This window comes from Staurois parvus, unplaced genomic scaffold (assembly GCF_062004578.1).
Source record: "Staurois parvus isolate SC_StPar_1 unplaced genomic scaffold, SC_StPar_1.0 ptg000342l, whole genome shotgun sequence".
In the NCBI taxonomy this organism is placed as follows: domain Eukaryota; kingdom Metazoa; phylum Chordata; class Amphibia; order Anura; family Ranidae; genus Staurois; species Staurois parvus.
Window position 1 is genome coordinate 1,215,026 of NW_028318138.1, and position 20,670 is coordinate 1,235,695.

The 20,670-nt window shown below is 41.8% G+C and overlaps 1 protein-coding gene across 3 annotated transcripts in view; it reads left to right on the forward strand.

The window, feature by feature from the left end:
• The window catches only part of POLG (DNA polymerase gamma, catalytic subunit), a 73,113-nt gene that overhangs the window by 50,355 nt on the left and 2,088 nt on the right, over window positions 1–20,670 (forward strand). For all 3 annotated transcript variants that reach the window (XM_089684296.1, XM_089684295.1, XM_089684297.1), the window contains exons 16-21: window positions 1,151–1,286; window positions 8,727–8,973; window positions 9,529–9,651; window positions 12,903–13,068; window positions 16,400–16,608; window positions 19,482–19,642. In XM_089684296.1, coding sequence (XP_089540422.1) covers window positions 1,151–1,286; window positions 8,727–8,973; window positions 9,529–9,651; window positions 12,903–13,068; window positions 16,400–16,608; window positions 19,482–19,642 — 1,042 coding nt within the window. The remainder of the gene's footprint in view (window positions 1–1,150; window positions 1,287–8,726; window positions 8,974–9,528; window positions 9,652–12,902; window positions 13,069–16,399; window positions 16,609–19,481; window positions 19,643–20,670) is intronic.

Genomic DNA, 20,670 nt, shown 5'->3' on the forward strand with positions numbered 1-20,670 from the left:
CTGTAGTTGCTGTATCTCTGCATCCATACTGCGGTCGTATTTTATGTTCCTTGAACCCAACCATAAGCTGAGGTCACACCGTGTTTGACTCCCAGAACATTTCCATAACCCAAAAGGAAGGATTTGGAGTTTCCTCATTTTAGGAAGAAAAAGAAAACAGATTAACCATGTGATCAGAATGCTGTCATCTCCCTTCTACACATTACTATCACATATCTGTATTTGCCCCAACTCAAGGCAGCCTGGAAAACCTCTGATATTTGGGCAATAAATAAGGGCTCATGTACACTGCAGCTGCTAAACTGACGTTCAGGAGGTGTTGAGCGATTTTTTTTTTTCTTTTTTTTTTTTTCAGCAGCCCCTGAACTCCCCCTCATGTTTTCCTATGTGTCCATGTACACATCGTCATTTACAGGCAGCTGAGTTTACAGTCGTTTTTTTGAATGCACCAAAATTGCGTTCAGGAGTAGATTTTACCGGCATTTCAAACGCCAAATGCTTGTAAATGCGGTTAACCGCGTTTACTTGCATTTAGAAGCGTTTTTTGACAGGTCCATATCCAGATGCTGTCCGGAGCCTTTTTTCATCATCAGAAATGCATGTAAAGCGTTTTCCATGTATTCAAATGGACCCGGTACACCAGCACAGCCAGTTCCAGGTTTCGCGTGAAGGAACAAATTTTAGAACGTGCCGCATTATGCTCATGATGGGATCCATAGTGAATACAACCAGAAAAGACAGGTCATCTCAACACATACTGCTCTCTCTGCTTCTGCTCTCTCTATTCCTCTCAAAATGTCTGAAATAGTTAATTATCTACTATTTTTCAGTGCATTCTGAACATTTGGGAAGGTCTGAGGTTATCTTTTAAAAACGCGGCTAAACACGCATAAGCGCGGTATGCAAACGCGTCTAAACTGACGTTTTTCAACCTACTTTTCTAGCAGTCAGTTTCCAGCGGTCAGAAGAGTTTTCCAAACGCCCCGTGTACATGAGCCCTAAGTGTGTAGAAGTCCCATACATAGGTAATGAATGTATAGCTTGTTTTACCTAAAATCAGAATGTTTGATTGTTTGTAGATAATTGTAGCTTTGCTGTGTTTTTTCTGTAGTCTGTTGTGTTTGCTTTTGATGGATTGCTGTTCTTCCAGGCAGATCGCATTGGCAGTGAACTGAAGGCTATGATTCAGGCCCCTCCGGGATATCACATCGTTGGAGCAGATGTGGATTCACAGGAGCTCTGGATTGCAGCCATCCTTGGAGAGGCTCACTTTGCTGGAATTCATGGTATTGCGTATTTACTAATACAATCTTATTATTTTTTCTGTTGCTACAAAGGTATATTTGGGAAAGGGGTGCTAAAGTAGTATGTATTCAGTTCTGCCACACAAGTCCCTGAAATAAGGGGCATAGTGTGTGTGAATAAATAAATATATATACAGTGGATATATAAAAGTCTACACACCCCTGTTAAAATGTTGGGTTTCTGTGATGTAAGAAAATGAGACAAAGATAAATCATTTCAGAACTTTTTCCACCTTTAATGTAACCTATAAACTGTACAACTCAGTTGAACAACAAACAAATCTTTTAGATGGAGGGAAATAAAATAAAAACTAAAATACTATGGTTGCATAAGTGTGCACACCCTTAAACGAATCCTTTGTTGAAGCACCTTTTGATGTGATTCCAGCACTCAGTGTTTTTGGGTATGAGTCGATCAGCATGGCACATCTTGACTCGACTTGATTTGCCCACTCTTCCTTGCAAAAACACTCCAAATCTGTCAGATTGCGAGGGCATCTCCTGTGCACAGCCCTCTTCAGATCACTCCACAGATTTTCCATCGGATTCAGGTCTGGGCTCTGGCTGGGCCATTCCAAAACTCTAATCATCTTCTGGTGAAGCCATTCCTTTGTTGATTTGGATGTACAGTATGCTTTGGGTCGTTGTCCTGCTGAAAGATAAAGTTCCTCTTCATGTTCAGCTTCCTTGCACAAAACCTTCAGGCTTCTGCCAATATTGACTGGTATTGGAAATGTTCATAATTCCCTCTACCTTGACTAAGGCCCCAGTTCCAGCTGAAGAAAAACAGCCCCAAAACATGATGCTGCCACCACCATGCTTCACGGTGGGTATGGTGTTCTGTTGGTGATGTGCAGTGTTGTTTTGTGCCAAAAATATCTTTTGGAATTACAGGTGTACCTCGGTTTACGAATGCCTCGGTTTATTATTATTATACAGTATTCATATAGCGCCAGAAGGTTTGCTCAGCGCTGTACATTATAGTGGGGGACAGAACATGAGACAATACAGTAACAAAACCATACACGAGGGGTTCGAGGGCCCTGCTCTCTCGAGCTTACAATCTAGGAGATTATGAATGAGAATCCATTGAAAATAATGCCTCGGTTTACAAATTTTTTTCTCAATACAAAGTGTATGTCGGTGCCAATTTTTAAATGCAATTGACGGCTTTTTTTTTCTTCACTATAGCTCACAGAATTAGCTGTCACTTTCCCGGAGTTAAGAAACTAAAATGAAACATTGTTTCTTTTAACGCAGGGAAATAAACTAAAAGGAAACTTTCTTTCTTTTAGCTGGGGGGAAAGTGACAGCTGAATCTCTGAGTTATAGTGAAGAAAAAAAAAAGAGGTAATTACATTTAAAAACTGGCACCATAATAAATAAAAAACAGTGTGAGATCCCCCCTCCCATCCATACCAAACCCTTAGGATCTGGTATGGATTTTGAGGGGAACTCCCATGCCAAAAAAAAAAAATGGCGTTGGGCCCCCCCCTAAAATCTATACCAGACCCTTAATCTGAGCATGCAGGTCAGGAAAGGGGGGGGGACGAGCAAGCAACCGCCCCTCCTGAACAATACTAGGCCACATGCCCTCAACATGGGGTGGGGGGGCAAGGTCCTCTTCCCCACAACCCTGAGCGGTGGTTGTGGGGGTCTGCAGGCAGGGGGCTTTTTGGAATCTGGGCCCCCAGATCCCGCCTCTATGTGACTGAGCATGGGGTCCATGATACCGCTACTTATTCACAAAAAACAAAAAGTGTAGTGTGAAAAAAGACAGGACACGGTCTTTGACAAGCCCTTTATTAAAGGAAAAAATAAAAATCTCCCCCGCAGTAGATCCAACATCAATCATGATGCCCGCCACCGCGAAAATATTTAGTTTTTTTGGGAGACGCAACTTCTTGCAGTAAAAAAATATTTTGTTTTGCATAACTTTTTTTCATCACATAGGGGACACAAAGTCTCCTATGTGATGATTGTTAGGTGACAGGTTCTCCTTAATGAGACATACAGGGTCTAAAGACCCTGCATGTCTCTTCTGGGCTTCACTGAATGTATTGCAATGCATTTCTCCCCGGCTAGAATGGAAAGTGACATGGGTGACCCAGAAGTGACGTCATACACAGTGCTTTCTGGGTCACACCAAGAAGAGGAGGAGAGCAGAGGTGTGCTCTCCTCCCTCCCCTCCGCCCACCTCCCGGGGCCCGCAGATGGGCAAGTGGAGCCAGGAATACATGGCTGGGGTGCACGTGCGGGGAGGGGGGTTACCGCTGCTTGTCAGTTTTATCTACAATCCTGGTGGCTGCAGCCACTGAATTGTGTGTAAACCCCCCGTGTGGCATATGGACCTGGCAGTGAAAGGGTTAAAGCAGAACTAAACTCTCACAGACATTTATTATTTTTAATCCTTATGCTAAGTAAATAGATAGTAAGGTATATTATATTTACTTTTTGGGCATTTTCAGGAGAGGAGCGGCTTTCTCAGCTAAGCACACCCTTCTGCCTGCATACCTGAGCTAAGGGCAGATGGATTCCAGGAAGTAAATCCTTCCTGAATCATCCGCCCTTACTCAAGATGATCGTGGCTTGAAATGCTAGGGGGCGGGGGGGGGGGGTTCAAAGTATATTTTTCAACAAAATAATGCATGGAGACCCTGAATTTGTTTTGAATATTAAAAATGAATCAAAGGGCGATTTCAGTTTGTGGTGCTCTGATGCAGTTAAGTTCTGCTTTATTTAACATACAGCAATGTTTACATCGGTTTTAAAAGTGATTGAAGGTCTGAAGTTATTTAACATTCACTACACCTACTAATCATAAGATTTAACCCTTTTATCTGCCAACAACTTGAGGCAAATGGTGGCACAGAACCACTTCTAGGTGGCCAAACCAGTATGCCTTACGTGGTTTGCAGTCCCCCTTCTTCTGCAATAAGTTCTCTTCAGCTCACCTTATATTTATTATACCAGCCCTGTGCTTTCAGAAAATGTATATTATGGTGGGGGTCATTTACAAACTCTGAAAACTGTAGGGGAAAAAAATTAAACAAAAAAATTGGAAAAATTGGCCACCTGAGTTTAAAAGTGGAGCACGGGACATGGCAGCGAAAGGGTTAAAGGCGTTGTATATTTTCAAATAATTTAATGTTTTTGTTTGTTTTTTTAACCTTGTAATGATTGGCTCACATGTTGTGGCTGTACTTTGTAGAATCATGGCTGATTGAGTCCCTTGTGTCCATGTATTCATTCACCTAGCTTGTCCCTATTCACTAAAGGGGCAAGATAACTTCTTCCGGGTCATACAGCATGTGAAGAAACACATTTCTTCCAGCATAGTGATCTCTCTATGAACACTCTGCCCGTTTGTGGTTGTATCAGATCTAATTACTGCATTTGCAGAATACTAGACTGAGAGACCTAAGGATTGTGGGATATATAGTTTCTTCATGGGAAATGTCAGTTCTTAGACTACAGACTGAGGTCATGCATTAAACTGCGCAGTGCCATGCTACATGCCTCATGTTTGACCACAAACAGAAACATTTTACAGCGGAACGTGAAGATTTACCCTACTACAGGCTGTGCGTACAGGACAACAAATGACATTGTGAAACCACATGATCAGTTCACGTTCTATGAAGGTGCAAGTAGGAAGGTTTGTAATGTCTTTGAGTTATGTTGGTATCACTGGATAGATCCCAGAGCAGCATGTTCTCTAGGAAAGATAAATATATCATCCCTCCCATTACTGTTTCTGTATCTCCGCAAGATTGTTATTATAGCTTTAAAATGGTTCTAAAGGCAGAAGGTTTTCTACCTTAATGCATTGTATGCAAGCAGCTCCCCCCACCCCCATACTTACCTGAGCCTGATCTCAATCCAGCGATGTCTACAAGAGCCAAGGCTTTCTAGGCTCTATCTCTTCTCATTGGCTCAGACACAACAGCAGGGTTTATTGGCTCCAGCTGCTGTCAATCACAACCAGGAGTGAGTTGGAGGAGGGGACCCACGATCCGTTTTTGGATTTGGCATAAACATGAAAGCATGGATCCATCCTGCCTTGTATCAAAGGTTCAGGCTGCGGGTGGACTGATGTGGGGGATATTTTCATGGTACTAGCAAGGTGTACCTAATAATAAAGTACCGGTGAGTGTATGTTACCAAAATTAGTGTGTGCTGCAAATTTCCTCCATCATTGTTCCTTTTTCTTCTTTCTGGAGGCTGCCATTTTACTAAAGCCCAGATCCCCCAAGCAGAAGTAAATCTTTAGACTGTCCGCAGATCGGCCTCTAGATTTGCGGCACAGTGCCGAAAAACAGAGAGAAACTGAGCATGTGCAGAACAAGACACGGTGTATTACTGGATTTTAACCCCTTCACGCCTAAGGGTAAAACAAATCTAAATGCCTAAGCACAATTTTGCAACATTGACATGTGTTAGTAAAACCGTACATATCATCACAATTACTTTGTACATCCAGGTGGATTATACCTCGTTTTTTCATTACAAATTGGGCTTTCATTTGGTGGTAAATGGTAATAAATATCTCCTGATTTTTTCTTTATTATCAAAGGAAAACTGGCCCAAAATAGTAAAAAAAAAAAATTTTTTTTTTTGTTTATTTAGCTGTGTGTTTCTTGTTACTACCATAACCTACCACCAAAGAACAACCCAAAATAAATTCTCCAGCTCTTGACGATCGCAGCGATACCATATATGTGTGTTATTTGCTGTTTGTACCCGTAGTACAGCCCAGAAACAATAGTGTGCATTTTGTTTCTCTTTTTTTTTTTTTTTTTACCTAAAACACACTGACACTGATACCAATTCTTTCTTTAAATCCTGACCTTTGACCCTGACCTTGACCCAAACACTTACCCTGGCACTGAACTAGATCAAACCTAGGTATTTGATATGATCTAGGTATTTTTATTTTCTTTATTTATTTTTAATATTTATCTTGTTTGTTTAAAAAAAAAAAAATGTTCCCCTCTATGCCAGGAGTTAGAGAGATACAATGTATCTCTCTCATCAATTCATAGAAAAAACAAGGGGGCCGGGCTGTACAGTGACTGATCACCGTGATAGCCAACAGAGGCTATCACAGCGATCATGTGACCCAGAATCGGGAGTCCCAGGTCGCGATCGTTAGAACGGGACCCAGTGCTCTCAGTGACACCGCGGTCTTTGTTCTGGGAGTGCACTGTGCAGCGCGCTCCCAGCACAAAGACAGGCGTGAAAATATGCGGCCCCACGGAAAAAAGCCCAGTTCTGTGAGGCCGCATATTTGTGTTACGTCGGCGTCAAGGGGTTAAACAGTATAGGAACCTATTTTTAATGGTTTACATAGCTATACTTGCAAAAGGGACCAGCCTGAAGTGATCTGCCAAGACTTAATTTTCTGAATAAAGTTCCACTTTAACCACTTGACACCGACGTCACACAAATATGTGGCCTCACAGAACTGGGCTTTTTTCCGTGGGGCCGCATATTTGCGGACCTGTCTTTGTGCTCGGCACGCTCCCAGCACAAAGACTGAGGTGTCACTGAGAGCCCCGAGTCCCGTTCTAACGATCAGGACCCGGGACTCCCGATTCCGGGTCACATGATTGCTGTGATAGCCTCTGATTGGCTATCACAGTGATCAGTCACTGTACAGCCCGGCCCCCTTGCTTTTTTCTCTCTCTATGAATGGAGAAGAGAAATACATTGTATCTCTCTAACTCCTGGCATAGAGAGAAAAAAAAATGTTTTCTGGGGAAATTGTGTGAAGTGTTCTTGCCTCCACCAGTAGTCTACAACTGGAGTGGGCGGAGTAACTGGGTGGAGTGGCTGGAGTAACTGTTGTGTGGTTGGAGTGGCCAACTTGCTCACTTCACTGGCGGTTGCCATCTTCAAACAGTTGTAGTTTAAAAATTATAAATCATACACCGAAGAGCTTTATATTGTGAGAATCACAAGACCCAGACCTACATTTTGAAATATTAAAAATGAAGGCACAGTCGCAGTTTAGAAATTGCCCTTCAATTTGAGGTGGCTAGAGTGGAGTTTCAATGAATGTCAATAAGCGGCGTGAGTTGCAAACAAATGATCATATTGTGAAAATATCAGGACTATGGCTTAGCCATGGACATTTTTTAGTGGCAGCAGGGATAGCTGAACGTTTTGATATAAGATTTGTGTAGGTGGGCTTGAAAATGAGGGATTGATGGCAGTTTAGAAATCATGTCCTGATTTTTCTGCTCACACTCTAGCTTTGTCAGCTCCCACTCTAGTTTTGAACATTCCGCCATTCATTCCTATGGGACCAATTTCACCACAAAAAGCCTATATTTCGTGAACAATTTGGCAAAACATTCCACAAAGTAATAGCACACCAATCGGGAACAATCCGCACGTTTCGGTGTATTACTGTCTATGTTGTGTAAAAACTGTGGGAGGAGTTAGGGTGGTAAATTTGTCTATAATAATAAGAATATATATGTGAGATAACAGGAAGTGGTCGCCATGCAAGAACACTTAATAAATATTAAAAGATAAAGAAAAATAGCTAGATCAAGGTTTGATCTAGTTCAGTCAGCCAGGTTTTAGTGTTTGGGTCAGGGTCAAGGTCAGGATTTGAAAAAAAATTTGATTTTAGTGTCAGTGTGTTTTAGGTAAATAAAAAAAAAAAAGACAAAAACAAAATTCAGGATTTAAAGAAAGAATTGGTATCAGTGTGTTTTAGGTAAACAAAAAAAAAAGAGAAACAAAACGCACTATTGTTTCTGGCGATTGCTACGGGTACAAACAACAAATAACATATACACATGTGGTATCGCTGCGATCGTCAAGAGCTGGAGAATTTATTTTGGGTTGTTCTTTGGTGGTAGGTTATGGTCGTAACAAGAAACACGCAGCTAAATAAAAAAAAAATATTTTTTTTTACTATTTTGGGCCAGTTTTCCTTTGATAATAAAAAAAAAATCAGGAGCTATCCATTACCATTTACCACCAAATGAAAAAGCATAATTTGTCCTGAAAAAATCAAGGTATAATCCACCTGGATGCACAAAGTAGTTGCGATGATATGTACGGTTTTACTAACACATGTCAACGTTGCAAAATTGTGCTTAGGCATTTACTTTTGTTTTACCCTTAGGCGTGAAGGGGTTAAGTTAATATTTCGCTAGGCCTCTTTAATGACTTGGTTATGTAGCAGGACTGCATGGCACAACTGAAAATGTGTAACACTGCCAACGTGCTTACAATGAAATGGTTGGTAATCCCAGAAGATAAAACATGGATTGTAAAGCAGATGAATTTATAGCTATACTGGACTAATCAGCATCGTATGGTTCTAATTACCATCATTCTTTGTTGATTCTCTGCTCCCTTTCTGTTGAGCATTACAGTACAGTATAGTTCTGGGCTTTTCAGGTTGCACTGCCTTCGGATGGATGACGTTACAAGGTAAAAAGAGCAGCGGCACTGATCTGCACAGCAAGACGGCCTCCACTGTGGGAATAAGTCGAGAACATGCCAAGGTCTTCAATTATGGTCGTATTTATGGTGCCGGGCAGCCCTTTGCTGAACGTCTGCTGATGCAGTTTAATCATAGACTCACTCAGGAAGAAGCGGTGGTGAAAGCCAAACAAATGTACGCAGCAACAAAGGGAGTCAGGAGGTGAGTGGCAACAAATGGTTTGGAAACGTACGTCGGTATAAAGATAGAATTGTGCTGAAAAGGAATACAACCTTTGTGTGGACAATAGCTGGTAGATCATTGCAGCTGAAGGTGTGACTCACAGGAGCGATAGGAATATGTCCATGCCAAGGTTGGGCTCTTCAACTTGCTATTCATGTTATACTGGGCAGCACAGTGGCTAAATGGTTAGCACTTTCACCTGGCAGTACTAGGGTTGTTGGTTCGAATCCCAACCATGGCACCACCTGCCTGGAGTTTGCATGTTCTCCCTGTGCCTGTGTGGATCTCCTCCCACACTCCAAAGACATGCTGGTAGGTTAATTGGTTCCTGTCTAAATTGCCCTAGTATGTATGAATGTGAGTTAGGGACCTTAGATTGTACTCCCCTTGAGGGTTAGGGACTGATGTGAATGTACAATATATATGTAAAGTGCTGCGTAAATTGACAGCGCTATATAAGTACCTGAAATACATAAATAATAATAATAGAAGCTTTCTGGACCATACAATTGTTTGTAATATTGGGTTTTCCAGGTACATCTTGTCTGAAGATGCAGAGTGGCTGGTACAAGAGCTTGAGATCTTAGTTGAGCGAGGAGAGGAAAATTCTGTGAGCTTGGATGATGTGCGGAAGATACAAATACAGGCATCATCGAAGTAAGAAGCCCCTGTAATCTCACATCTTGTATCAAAATACAACTTGTGTTACTTCTGTTAACTTTTCGGCGCTTTGAGTCAATCCTAAAAATGTGATAACCACTAATGTGGCCAGGCTTGTATGACTAGCATGTAATGGAGCAGTGTGCAGAAAAGACATACTGGGGGTGATTTACTAAAGGCAAACAGACCGTACACTTGGCAAGTGCAGTTCCTCCAGTGCTTAGCAAGTGAGGGGAAGCGCTGCTCACTTACATCATCCAATCAGGTGAAAGCAAAAACACTGTTTTTATTTTTTGTTCATAGTTACATAGTTTGTCTGACTGAAAAAAGACAAAAGTCCATCCAGTTCAACCATAGAAAAAAAAAAAAGTTATAATCCTACACCCACAGTTGATCCAGAGGAAGGCAAAAAAAAAAAACCCAGCAAAGCATGATCAAATTTTCTCCTGCTGGGAAAAAATTCCTTCCTGATCCCCGAGAGGCAATCAGATATTCCCTGGATCAACTTTACTTATAAATGTTAGTATCCAGTTATATTCTGTGTATCTAGGAAAGAATCCAGGACTTTTTTGAAGCAATTCTTGTTCATGATTGGATATTCTTTGCTGCTTTACCTAAGCTCTGGACCACCTGCACTTTGCAAAGTGCACAGTCTATTTGCCTTTAGTAAATCAACCTTACTATGTGCAATATATGTGATGCTTGAGAGGGTTGTCAAAAACTGCAAACCTAATAGAGGAATTGAGGGTCAGAGAGTGTGGACATGCTACATTTGTGACTGGTGATATGTTGTAAAAGACAATACAAAGCTGGGAACATGTTACATGAAGCTAGTAGAGATCAGTGCTATTACCCTAATCAGTATGTACCCATATGTACCCATAGGTGTGCACAGCCTACTGCATTAGGGAGTGCACCCCAAAGCTCAAATGTACATATGTGTATGTATGTATGTGTATATATATATATATATATATATATATAACGTACACACATATTAATTATATATATATATATATATATATATATATACACACACACATACACATATACATAAATGTAAACACACATTTTAATATTTATTAAAACATGGACGGTATTAGTAGAGCAGAGGTTGGTGTCAGTAGGGCAGAGAACCGATCACTCCCTGTGTTCATTCAGAAAAGGAAGGGGCCAGTAAATTACATATTTAGCGGCCCCTTTCCTGCATCCTAAAGCATCAGATGTGGGGGATGGGCCTTGGCAGCAGGAAGAATCCATGCTGTATGGGGTGATTAGGGTGTGCCCAGCACACTGTATGCACGCCTATGAATGTTCCCTCTACAGACTACTGAGGTCTGAGGACCACACATCATATACTAAATGGCTCCAGTTTGGGGACCAGGGCTATAGCTACGCATAGCAATGTAACTAAATAAAAGGAAGTAAACAGCGTTCCCCAACACCCTGATAGTATACTCTTCTCAATATACTGAGCTTATATACGTATGCAAACTATAAAAGAAGAGTTCAAAAACAAAAGTGCTAAATACAAACAAAATACAAAGTGCTAAATACAAACAAATAAATTTTTTTATTATTATTAAGATAAATATATATATAATATATATATATATATATATATATATTATATATAAATATATAGATAAAATATATATATTATATATATAAATATATATATATATTTTGCACAAAATGGTACATCAATGTTATATGTCTTATGATGGGGGGCGTTCTATGATTTGGTTTATCAGTTAGAATATGTGGACTTTTTGCTACACAAGACTTTTTTTAGTGTTTGTTTGCATATACTTTGTTTTTGCACTTTAGCACTTTTCTCAGTATACCAAGCTTAAACAGGTATGCAAACCATGAAAGAAGACTATGCTATCAGGGTGTTGGGTTGCGCTGTTTAATTCCTTTTGTTTAGTTACATTGCTTTGGGTTTCTAAAGAGAAAACAGTTGCTTCCTCCCTTTTTTCCTTTCTTTTGGGGTTAGCACCCTATATATTTCTGGTGGCGCCGTCTATAAGAAGTAATTTTTGATTGTATAGCTACACAAAGCTTCAGTGTTACTGGCGGGGGGGGGTAACTGTCGTAGAGTGCAGACCGTCACCCAATTAAGCAGATGATGCCGTAACTTTCACAAATGAACATTAGTGGACATACATTATTATTATTATACAGTATTTATAAAGCGCCAATAGTTCGCTCAGCGCTGTACATTACAAAGGGGGACAGAACATGTGACAGAACAATACCAATACAATGCAAAACATGAGGGGATCGAGGGCCCTGGGAGACTTTGAAAACTATAGAGTTAGGAATGCAATCCTGTGGCAGCTTACGCATATATTTGGAAATGTGTGCAGACTAAACCCCATGAATTGTTAGACCGGGTTCATTTGGTTTGTCGCAGGCTGGCTGGTAAGTGAGCTGGGAATTTTGGTTTGTTTTTTAAACATGCTTTGCCCTTCCATGCGCTCCTTGCTACAAAGGCTAGTGATAGGTTGAGGTGGTTGCCATTTGTACAGCTGAGGGCAGTCCCATTCACCCAGTTCCATTGAAGACCTCTAAAACACAACATTCTGTTATCAAGGGACAAGTTGGTCCAGTCCATGGACACTCTTATTCGTATATCACCGAGGACCAGGTTTTCCCTGGCTTGGTCGGCTCAGGAATCCAGCTCTCATGCCAGATCCTAACATTTTGGGTTGGGAAGAAGCCCCAGCACCCTGTTGGTGGAGGGGAATTGGATGTTGAAGGAATCTCACCTACCAATCAACATTCAGGAATGGGAGATTTGGTGGTCCCTGCAGCACTGAATCTCCTGCCTGGCTGGTCATCGGACCTGGATTCAGTCAGACAACACCACAGCAGTGAGGAACCAGCAGTCGGGCTGAACAATCTAGGAGGGAGGGGATGGTGACACAGGAGGAGATAGCTGTGGGGGATGGAGTGGTAGGAAGAGTGGAGGAGGTCGGCAAGTTAACGGGGTGGGGTAGGCTTCCCTGAAGAGATGAGTTTTCAGGGTGCGCCTTAAGGAGAGGAGAGTAGGTGATAATCTGATGGGTTGGGGCAGGGAGTTCCAGAGGATGGGTGACACCCTGGAGAAGTCATGGCTCCATTTTATTGATATGAGGCTATTCCTTTTCATTTGTTATTGTTTGAACTTAATAACAATAGTACTGCTATTATAATTACTTATAGTTCCCCAGTTAAGCAAGATCATGTATGTCTCTCAACAGATCCAGGAGAAAGTGGAACTTGATCAGTCGTAAAATATGGACCGGAGGTACGGAGTCGGAGATGTTCAACAAGCTGGAGAGTATAGCTATGAGCCCTACACCTAGTACACCAGTACTGGGATGTCATATTAGCAGAGCGCTGGAACCAGCTACTGTGCAAGGGGAGGTATGCTATTGTATATTGGATCTCACATATGGGTGCTGCCACCAGATAACCGCTTTTAAGTCACGTAAAAGTAAGAAATGGCATCGCAATATTTAATATAGGACATATTTCTACTTCTAATGCTTCATATCTGAAGGCTCATTTACAGCAGGGCGATGCAGTAATGTGTGAGAGAATGAAAACTATTGTGCTTTGTCAAAAATGCTGCATGTCCATTGTTCTAAAAGCGGTAAAATGCTGAGCTAGAAAAAAAAAGCCTTAAGTAGCGATATCTGGATTCCCACCTGAAGAACGAGGATTCTTGATAATATTTTCATTTTCACAATGCTCATTCTACTTGCACGGTGAATGAGGTTTTGTTCCAGCCCCCCCGAGATCCCTTCTAATTTAGGAGAGTATTTTTTTATTTAAAATACTAAACACGCCCTGTTTATCTTACATTATCCTTTCTCTTTCTGTATGCGGATGACAGATGTCATTTTTATTAAAAGAATTACAGTGCAAAGTACCCTTTTTCCAAATCAATATACAGATGTCACATGACCCAGCTCTTTCCCAGCCTGTCTGCAGGGAAACAATGGCAGGAGGAGCTTCCAGGCCTCTGCTGCTGGTCATATGTTCAAAATAAAGAAAGAAAATAGAAAACAAAACAGTCTTTGGAATACAGTGAAAAAATAAATAATACCAGTAAACTGTTTTAAATTGTCATACAAATATAAACATGGTGTGGGCATATTTCTGCTAGTCACAGGCTGTGTCATGGGCCTCCAAGCTTTGTTTTGTAATAACAGGGAGGTGAAACCTCCATCAATCAAGATGCAATATCCCACCCCCCGTATCGTGTTTAGTTGGTTATTGGGCATGGAGGAGGGAGGGAGTGGGCTGGCATTTATCACTGTGTATATTCCCACATGTGTGACTCTATAGTCACTGGGGCTGCTCAGATGAGATAGGGAGGAAATGCTCAGCATAGAAATACACTGAAAACTGAGAATGTGCAGTAGCTGCCAACACTACTCTGCAAAATGCCCAGCTGCACTGAGGACAGCAGGATCAACCAGGTTTTTTGCAGAATACAGAAAACGAATCTCATAGTGACTGAGTACAAACAGTGCATGATACCACAGGGCATGGAGGAGATCAGCTATGAGGAAAGATTAGAGGAACTGAATTTATTCTCTCTTGAGAAGAGGAGATTAAGGGGGGATATGATCTCCATGTATAATACATAAGGGGGGGATATGATCTCCATGTATAATACATAAGGGGGGGGACATGATCTCCATGTATAATACATAAGGGGGGATATGATCTCCATGTATAATACATAAGGGGGATATGATCTCCATGTATATTACATAAGGGGGGACATGATCTCCATGTATAATACATAAGGGGGGACATGATCTCCATGTATAATACATAAGGGGGGACATGATCTCCATGTATAATACATAAGGGGGGATATGATCTCCATGTATAATACATAAGGGGGGATATGATCTCCATGTATAATACATAAGGGGGATATGATCTCCATGTATAATACATAAGGGGGGATATGATCTCCATGTATAATACATAAGGGGGGGATATGATCTCTATGTATAATACATAAGGGGGGATATGATCTCCATGTATAATACATAAGGGGGGATATGATCTCCATGTATAATACATAAGGGGGGATATGATCTCCATGTATAATACATAAGGGGGGATATGATCTCTATGTATAATACATAAGGGGGGATATGATCTCCATGTATAATACATAAGGGGGGATATGATCTCCATGTATAATACATCAGTGGTTCATATAATGAACTCGGTGTAGAGTTATTCCCCCTGAGGTCATCACAGAGGACAAGGGGGCACTCTTTACGTCTGGAGGAAAAGAAATGTAATCTCCAAACACAGAAAGGTTTCTTCGCAGTAAGATCTGTGAAAATGTGGAATAGACTCCCTCAAGAGTTGGTTCTGGCCAGCTCAGTGGATTGCTTCAAAAAAGTCCTGGATTCTTTCTTGGATACACAGAATATAACTGGATACTAACATTTATAGGTAAAGTTGATCCAGGGAATATCCGATTGCCTCTCGGGGGATCAGGAAGGAATGTTTTTCCCTGCAGGAGCAAATTGGATCATGCTTTGCTGGGTTTTTTTTTGCCTTCCTCTGGATCAACTGTGGGTGTAGGATTATAACTTTTTTTTTTTATGGTTGAACTGGATGGACTTTTGTCTTTTTTCAGCCAGACTAACTATATAAATCGTTACACAGAGCAGATAAGCAAAACTACCTTTTTATTTTAACGAAAAAAGCACTTCGTATCCCTTTAAAGGGATGAAAGCGGGAGATATGTGCATGTATTGCAGAGATATACTGGTCATAATGGAAATGCTGCCTGTCACTTAAAACATATGAAACGTTAGCGTTCTGTGAGCTTCAATACTCCTTGAACCATGTTGAGAGTCTGCTAGCGACGTGTGTAAAGTGAGAGGCAGCACTCCTAATGTGATCACTGTGCACCAGCCCAAAAACTGGAGCTGTGTCTATATTTGATTGCTATGCAGTTTTCATTGAAGGTTATCTCTACCTCTGCTCATGCAGTTTTCATTAAATGCAGTCTGAACTGCCCAGGTTTGTTACAGGATTACTTAAAGCGGAGCTCCACCCAAAAGGGGAAGTTTCGCTTTAAGGACTGCTCCCCATTAAGGATTGGCACCTTTGGGGGGCGGGGAGCAGGTATCTGAATTTGACAGGTACCCATTCCCACTTCCGGTCCAATCGCCTAGGCGACCGGAAGCGGAAGGTGTCCTTCCTGTAGTCTTTTGGGACACGTGACAGGTCCCAGAAGACTACAGGACCATTCATGAAGCGCAGTGCTGCTCGCGCATGCGCAGTGGGCACCCAGCTGTGAAGCCACAAGCTATCACAGCCAGGTGCCTACACTGAAGATGCCGGCCTCCTGGAATACAGGAAGGCCTGTGAAACGGGCTGCAGGGGACACACCGCGGGACAGGTAAGTGGCTGTTTTTTAAAAGTCAGCAGCTACAATTTTTATAGCTGCTGACTTTTATTTTTTGACAAGGTGAGCGTGGGATTGCGCTTTAAGCAGGTGCCTAGAACTGTTATCACTGTTCCTTTGTACTATACTATGAGGGAAATGTCTCATGTCACCATAATGCTTGGTGGAAGGACTTCTCTTCACTGCAAATACATAATTACATTAGGAGGTCATGGTATGTTTTGTCATTCATTTCTCTGTCCAAAACCTCAAACATTTTACCTCCCAGAAGCCAGTTCTCACCCTTGTCTTGTTTTTGTTCAGTTTATAACCAGCAGAGTGAATTGGGTTGTACAGAGCTCGGCTGTGGACTACCTCCATCTGATGCTGGTGGCCATGAAGTGGCTTTTTGAGGAGTATGACATAGATGGGCGTTTCTGCATCAGTATCCACGATGAGGTGCGCTATCTAGTGTGTAGTGAGGACAGATATCGTGCAGCATTGGCTCTCCAGATCACAAATCTGCTAACAAGGTAACATACTATTTGCATTAGACACTCTGTTCTGTACTCTGTTCAGCACGACTGCTGGTTCCTCACTGCTGTTGCGTTGTCTGACTGAATCCAGGTCCGATGAGCAGCCAGGCAGGAGATTCAGTGCTGCAGGGACCACCAAATCTCCCATTCCTGAATGTTGATTGGTAGGTGAAATTCCTTCAACATCCAATTCCTCTGCACCAACAGGGTGCTGGGGCTTCTTCCTAACCCAAAATGTTAGGATCTGGCATGAGAGCTGGATTCCTGAGCCGACCAAGCCAGGGAAAACCTGGTCCGCGGTGATATATGAATAAGAGTGTCCATGGACTGGACCAACTTGTCCCTTGATAACAGAATGTTGTGTTTTAGAGGTCTTCAATGGAACTGGGTGAATGGGACTACCCTCAGCTGTACAAATGGCAACCACCCCAATCTATCACTAGCCTTTGCAGCAAGGAGCGCATGGAAGGGCAAAGCATGTTAAAAAACAAAACAAAATTCCCAGCTCACTTACCAGCCAGCCTGCAACAAACCAAATTAACCCGGTCTAACAATTCATGGGGTTTAGTCTGCACACATTTCCAAATATATGCGTAAGCTGCCACAGGATTGCAGCCCTGACTCTATAGTTTTCAGAGTCTCCCCTGTTGGAGCATATACAGTATATAATAATGGATAGGTTAACCCTTTGAGGATTGTAAGATTTTGGAAGAAGCAATTTTTTTGTTTTTAAAGTTCGTACACTTCAGTTGCTGTAACTAAGCCATTTCATGAAATAATTGGCAAAAAGCTAGATCCATTTGTTGTTTGTTGATAAAAGCTAATATTTTGACTCAAACCAAAAAAAAAAAAAAAAAAAGTTTTAAGTTCTTAATCAGATGATACACGCAATTAAAAAAATGGGAAAAATACGTCCCTTGGTCCTCAAAGGGTTAAGGGCATGTATGCCGGAGGGAGACCACCCCCTCCTTAATGGTACGGAGATGCACTGGACACACAGCAAAAGCACAATGGCAACTGAAGGTATCTGGTGCGTCCCAACTCCAATTCACCAACTGTACAAACAAATGGCAACCACCCAAACTGTTACTAGTCTTTGCAGCAAGGAGCACATGGAAGGGCAATGCATGTAAAAAAACAAATAAAACTTGCCAGCCAGCCTGCAACAAACTGAATTGACCCTGTCACATTAAAAACAAGGGGTTTCATTTTCACTCATTTGCAAATATAGGTGTATATTTGCAGAAAGTACCATTTTACTGAGAGTAGTTGATGCTTGGAATAAACTCCCAGCAGAGGTAGTGAGCCAGTCAACAGTAAGTAGCTTCAAACATGCGTGGGAAAAGTATAGATCTATACTCAAGACAAAAAAAGTAGACCAAAAATAAAAAAAACCCTCCAAAAGAACCACAACAAAAAAAAACAGGCAGACTCGATGGACCGCTCATTCTCTTTCTGCCTTCACATTTCTTTGTGTAGGCTGCAGCGGCCATGACACATACCCCAGTGTACTGCAGTCCGAACTATAATGCGAGAGTCTCCCATGTTGGAGCACATATATAATAATGGACAGATTAAGGGAATGGTGGATGTTTGTTAAAAGTCAATCTAACAGTGTCCAGGCTTCACAAAGTACTCTTCAGACAGATACAGGTCTGAGAAACAATTAGAAGGTACAAATCAGTTCTTTGCAGAAACAGGCTGGACCTTTAGCATTAATATGATGCTAACTGCAACAATAATCCCGGGTTCACACTGATGCAGTGCGGAATTCACAGAGGTTTCAGTGCAAACTCCGCACCGCATCAGAATCGCACCCTGTTCATGCGAACCGCTGCAGCTGTGTTAACAACACCCCAAAAGCGGTCCGCAAAATGCAGTGCGATGTGAAGAATCGGATCGCATAGGTGTGAATACCCATGTGATCCGATTTTAGTGTGGACCAAAAAAGGGTCCTGCACGTTTTTGGTGCGGTGCAAAAAGAGCCATACAAAATGTATGGCTCTGATGGCACCGCACACAAAACGCAGGTGATTTGCACAGGAATGCGATGCGGTTTCTGTGCGTATCACATGCGATATACCGCACCACACATATGTGAACCCAGGCTAAAAGTCAAAATGGTCGCTTTCAGTTTAGGTGTGATAGGAAAAGTCTGATTCCTCAGAGACAGATTCACCTGGAGACTAAGGCAGGACTAGGGTACCTCAGAACGTCCACTCAGGGGCAGACTGACAACTCATGGGGCCCCTGTGTCCTTGCCCAAACTCAAAAAAAGCCTATGAAAAAGGCACCAGGGGCATCTCATGGGGCCCCCTACTGACCCCGGGCAGTGCCCAAGTTTCCAAATGGTCAGTCTGCCCATGTCCACTATTCTTGCCTAGAAAGGCAGAAATGGGAGTTGGTACAGAGAAAAGGTACATGCTCCCACCCCCTCCCCCCAAAAAAAGTTCCAAAAGTGGTGGTGGAGAAGGAGAAGAAATGGAACTTTCACTTTTAAGTAACGTTCCTCAGAGGTGGCTTATACAGGAACTGATCCTCTCCATTTTCCTCCTGCAACCACTGAAAGTCAGCTTCTCCTCCTCTCCCTCCTGCCGGCATACAACGGCTGCAGAAGGGAAATGTTCATTATGCTATTCAGAATTTTAAAAAAAATTGCAATTCTGAACCATTTCATTGTGGTCCGCGTCCAGTTACCAAATAACTCAAGTGGCTCTCATCCTAAAACAGGGGTCCTCAACCTTTTGAAGAGCATCAGCTAACACACAGGATGGCTTTTCTACAAAAACCTGGACGTAATGCTGCAAAATGTTACATAGAAACATTTTAATATTCTTGGCATTTATGTTCTGTTTATTTCCATTTTGCAGGTGTATGTTTGCTTACAAACTGGGAATGATGGATTTGCCTCAGTCGGTGGCGTTTTTCAGTGCAGTAGACATTGATCGCTGTCTTCGAAAAGAAGTGAACATGGATTGTGCAACCCCATCAAACCCAACTGGTGTAGAACAGAAGTACGGCATTCCTCCTGGTATGTCCCAGCTCTGCCAGAAATGGTCACTATACCATATTGAACCAGTTGTATATTTTGGAATTCCTTTAGTGACCCAAGAATGTATAGTAATCTTAACCTCTTGACCCTGACCACACGCAAATTAGCGGCCTCACAGAACTGGGCTTTTTTCCATAGGGCAACTAATTTGCATACGTGTCTTTCTGCTGGGAGTGAGCTGCACAGTGCGCTCCCAACACAAAGCCCGGCGGGTCACTGAGAGCCCCAAGTCCCGTTCTAACGATCGGGACCTCCCGCTTCTGGGTCACCTGATCATAGTGATCAGTCACTTTGAAGCCCCCCCCTATTTTCTCTCTATGAATAGAGGAGAGAGGTACATTGTATCTCACTCTACTTTTTTAAATTATAATTTTTATTTTTTTTACACACTTTTTTTCTCTCTGAAAAGGACAAACAAAAATACCTAGATTAAGATTTTATCTAGGTCTGTGCCGGTTAGTGTCTAGGTCAAGGTCAGGGTTTTTTTTTTTAAAATTAGTATCAGTGTCAGGATAAAAAAAAAAGCAAATTGCGCACTATTATTTCTGGGCTGTACTACGGATACAAACAACAACATACACGTGCTATTGTTGTGATTGTCAGGGTTGTTTGGTGGTAGGTTATGGTAGTAGCAAGAAATTCTTGAGCCAGTTTTCTTTTGGCAATAAAAAAAAAAAAAAAAAGTAAAAAAAGTATCAGGAGATATTCATTACCATTTACCACCAAATAAAAGCCCAATGTGTCCTGAAAAAAAAAACGAGGTATAATCCACCTGGATGTACAAAGTAGTTATGATATGTTCGGTTTTGCTAACACATGTCAAAGTTGCAAAATTGTGCTTAGGCATTTAGATTTGCTTTACTCTTAGGGGTTAATGCAGAAATGAAAGTGGAATTCTAGCCATATTCTAACTTTAAACCTATTTCTGCCCCCATTCTATCTAACCCTGAAAGAAAAGATTGCTATACTTGGCTATTCTGAACCCAGTCCAGTCCCAGGCTGGGCTG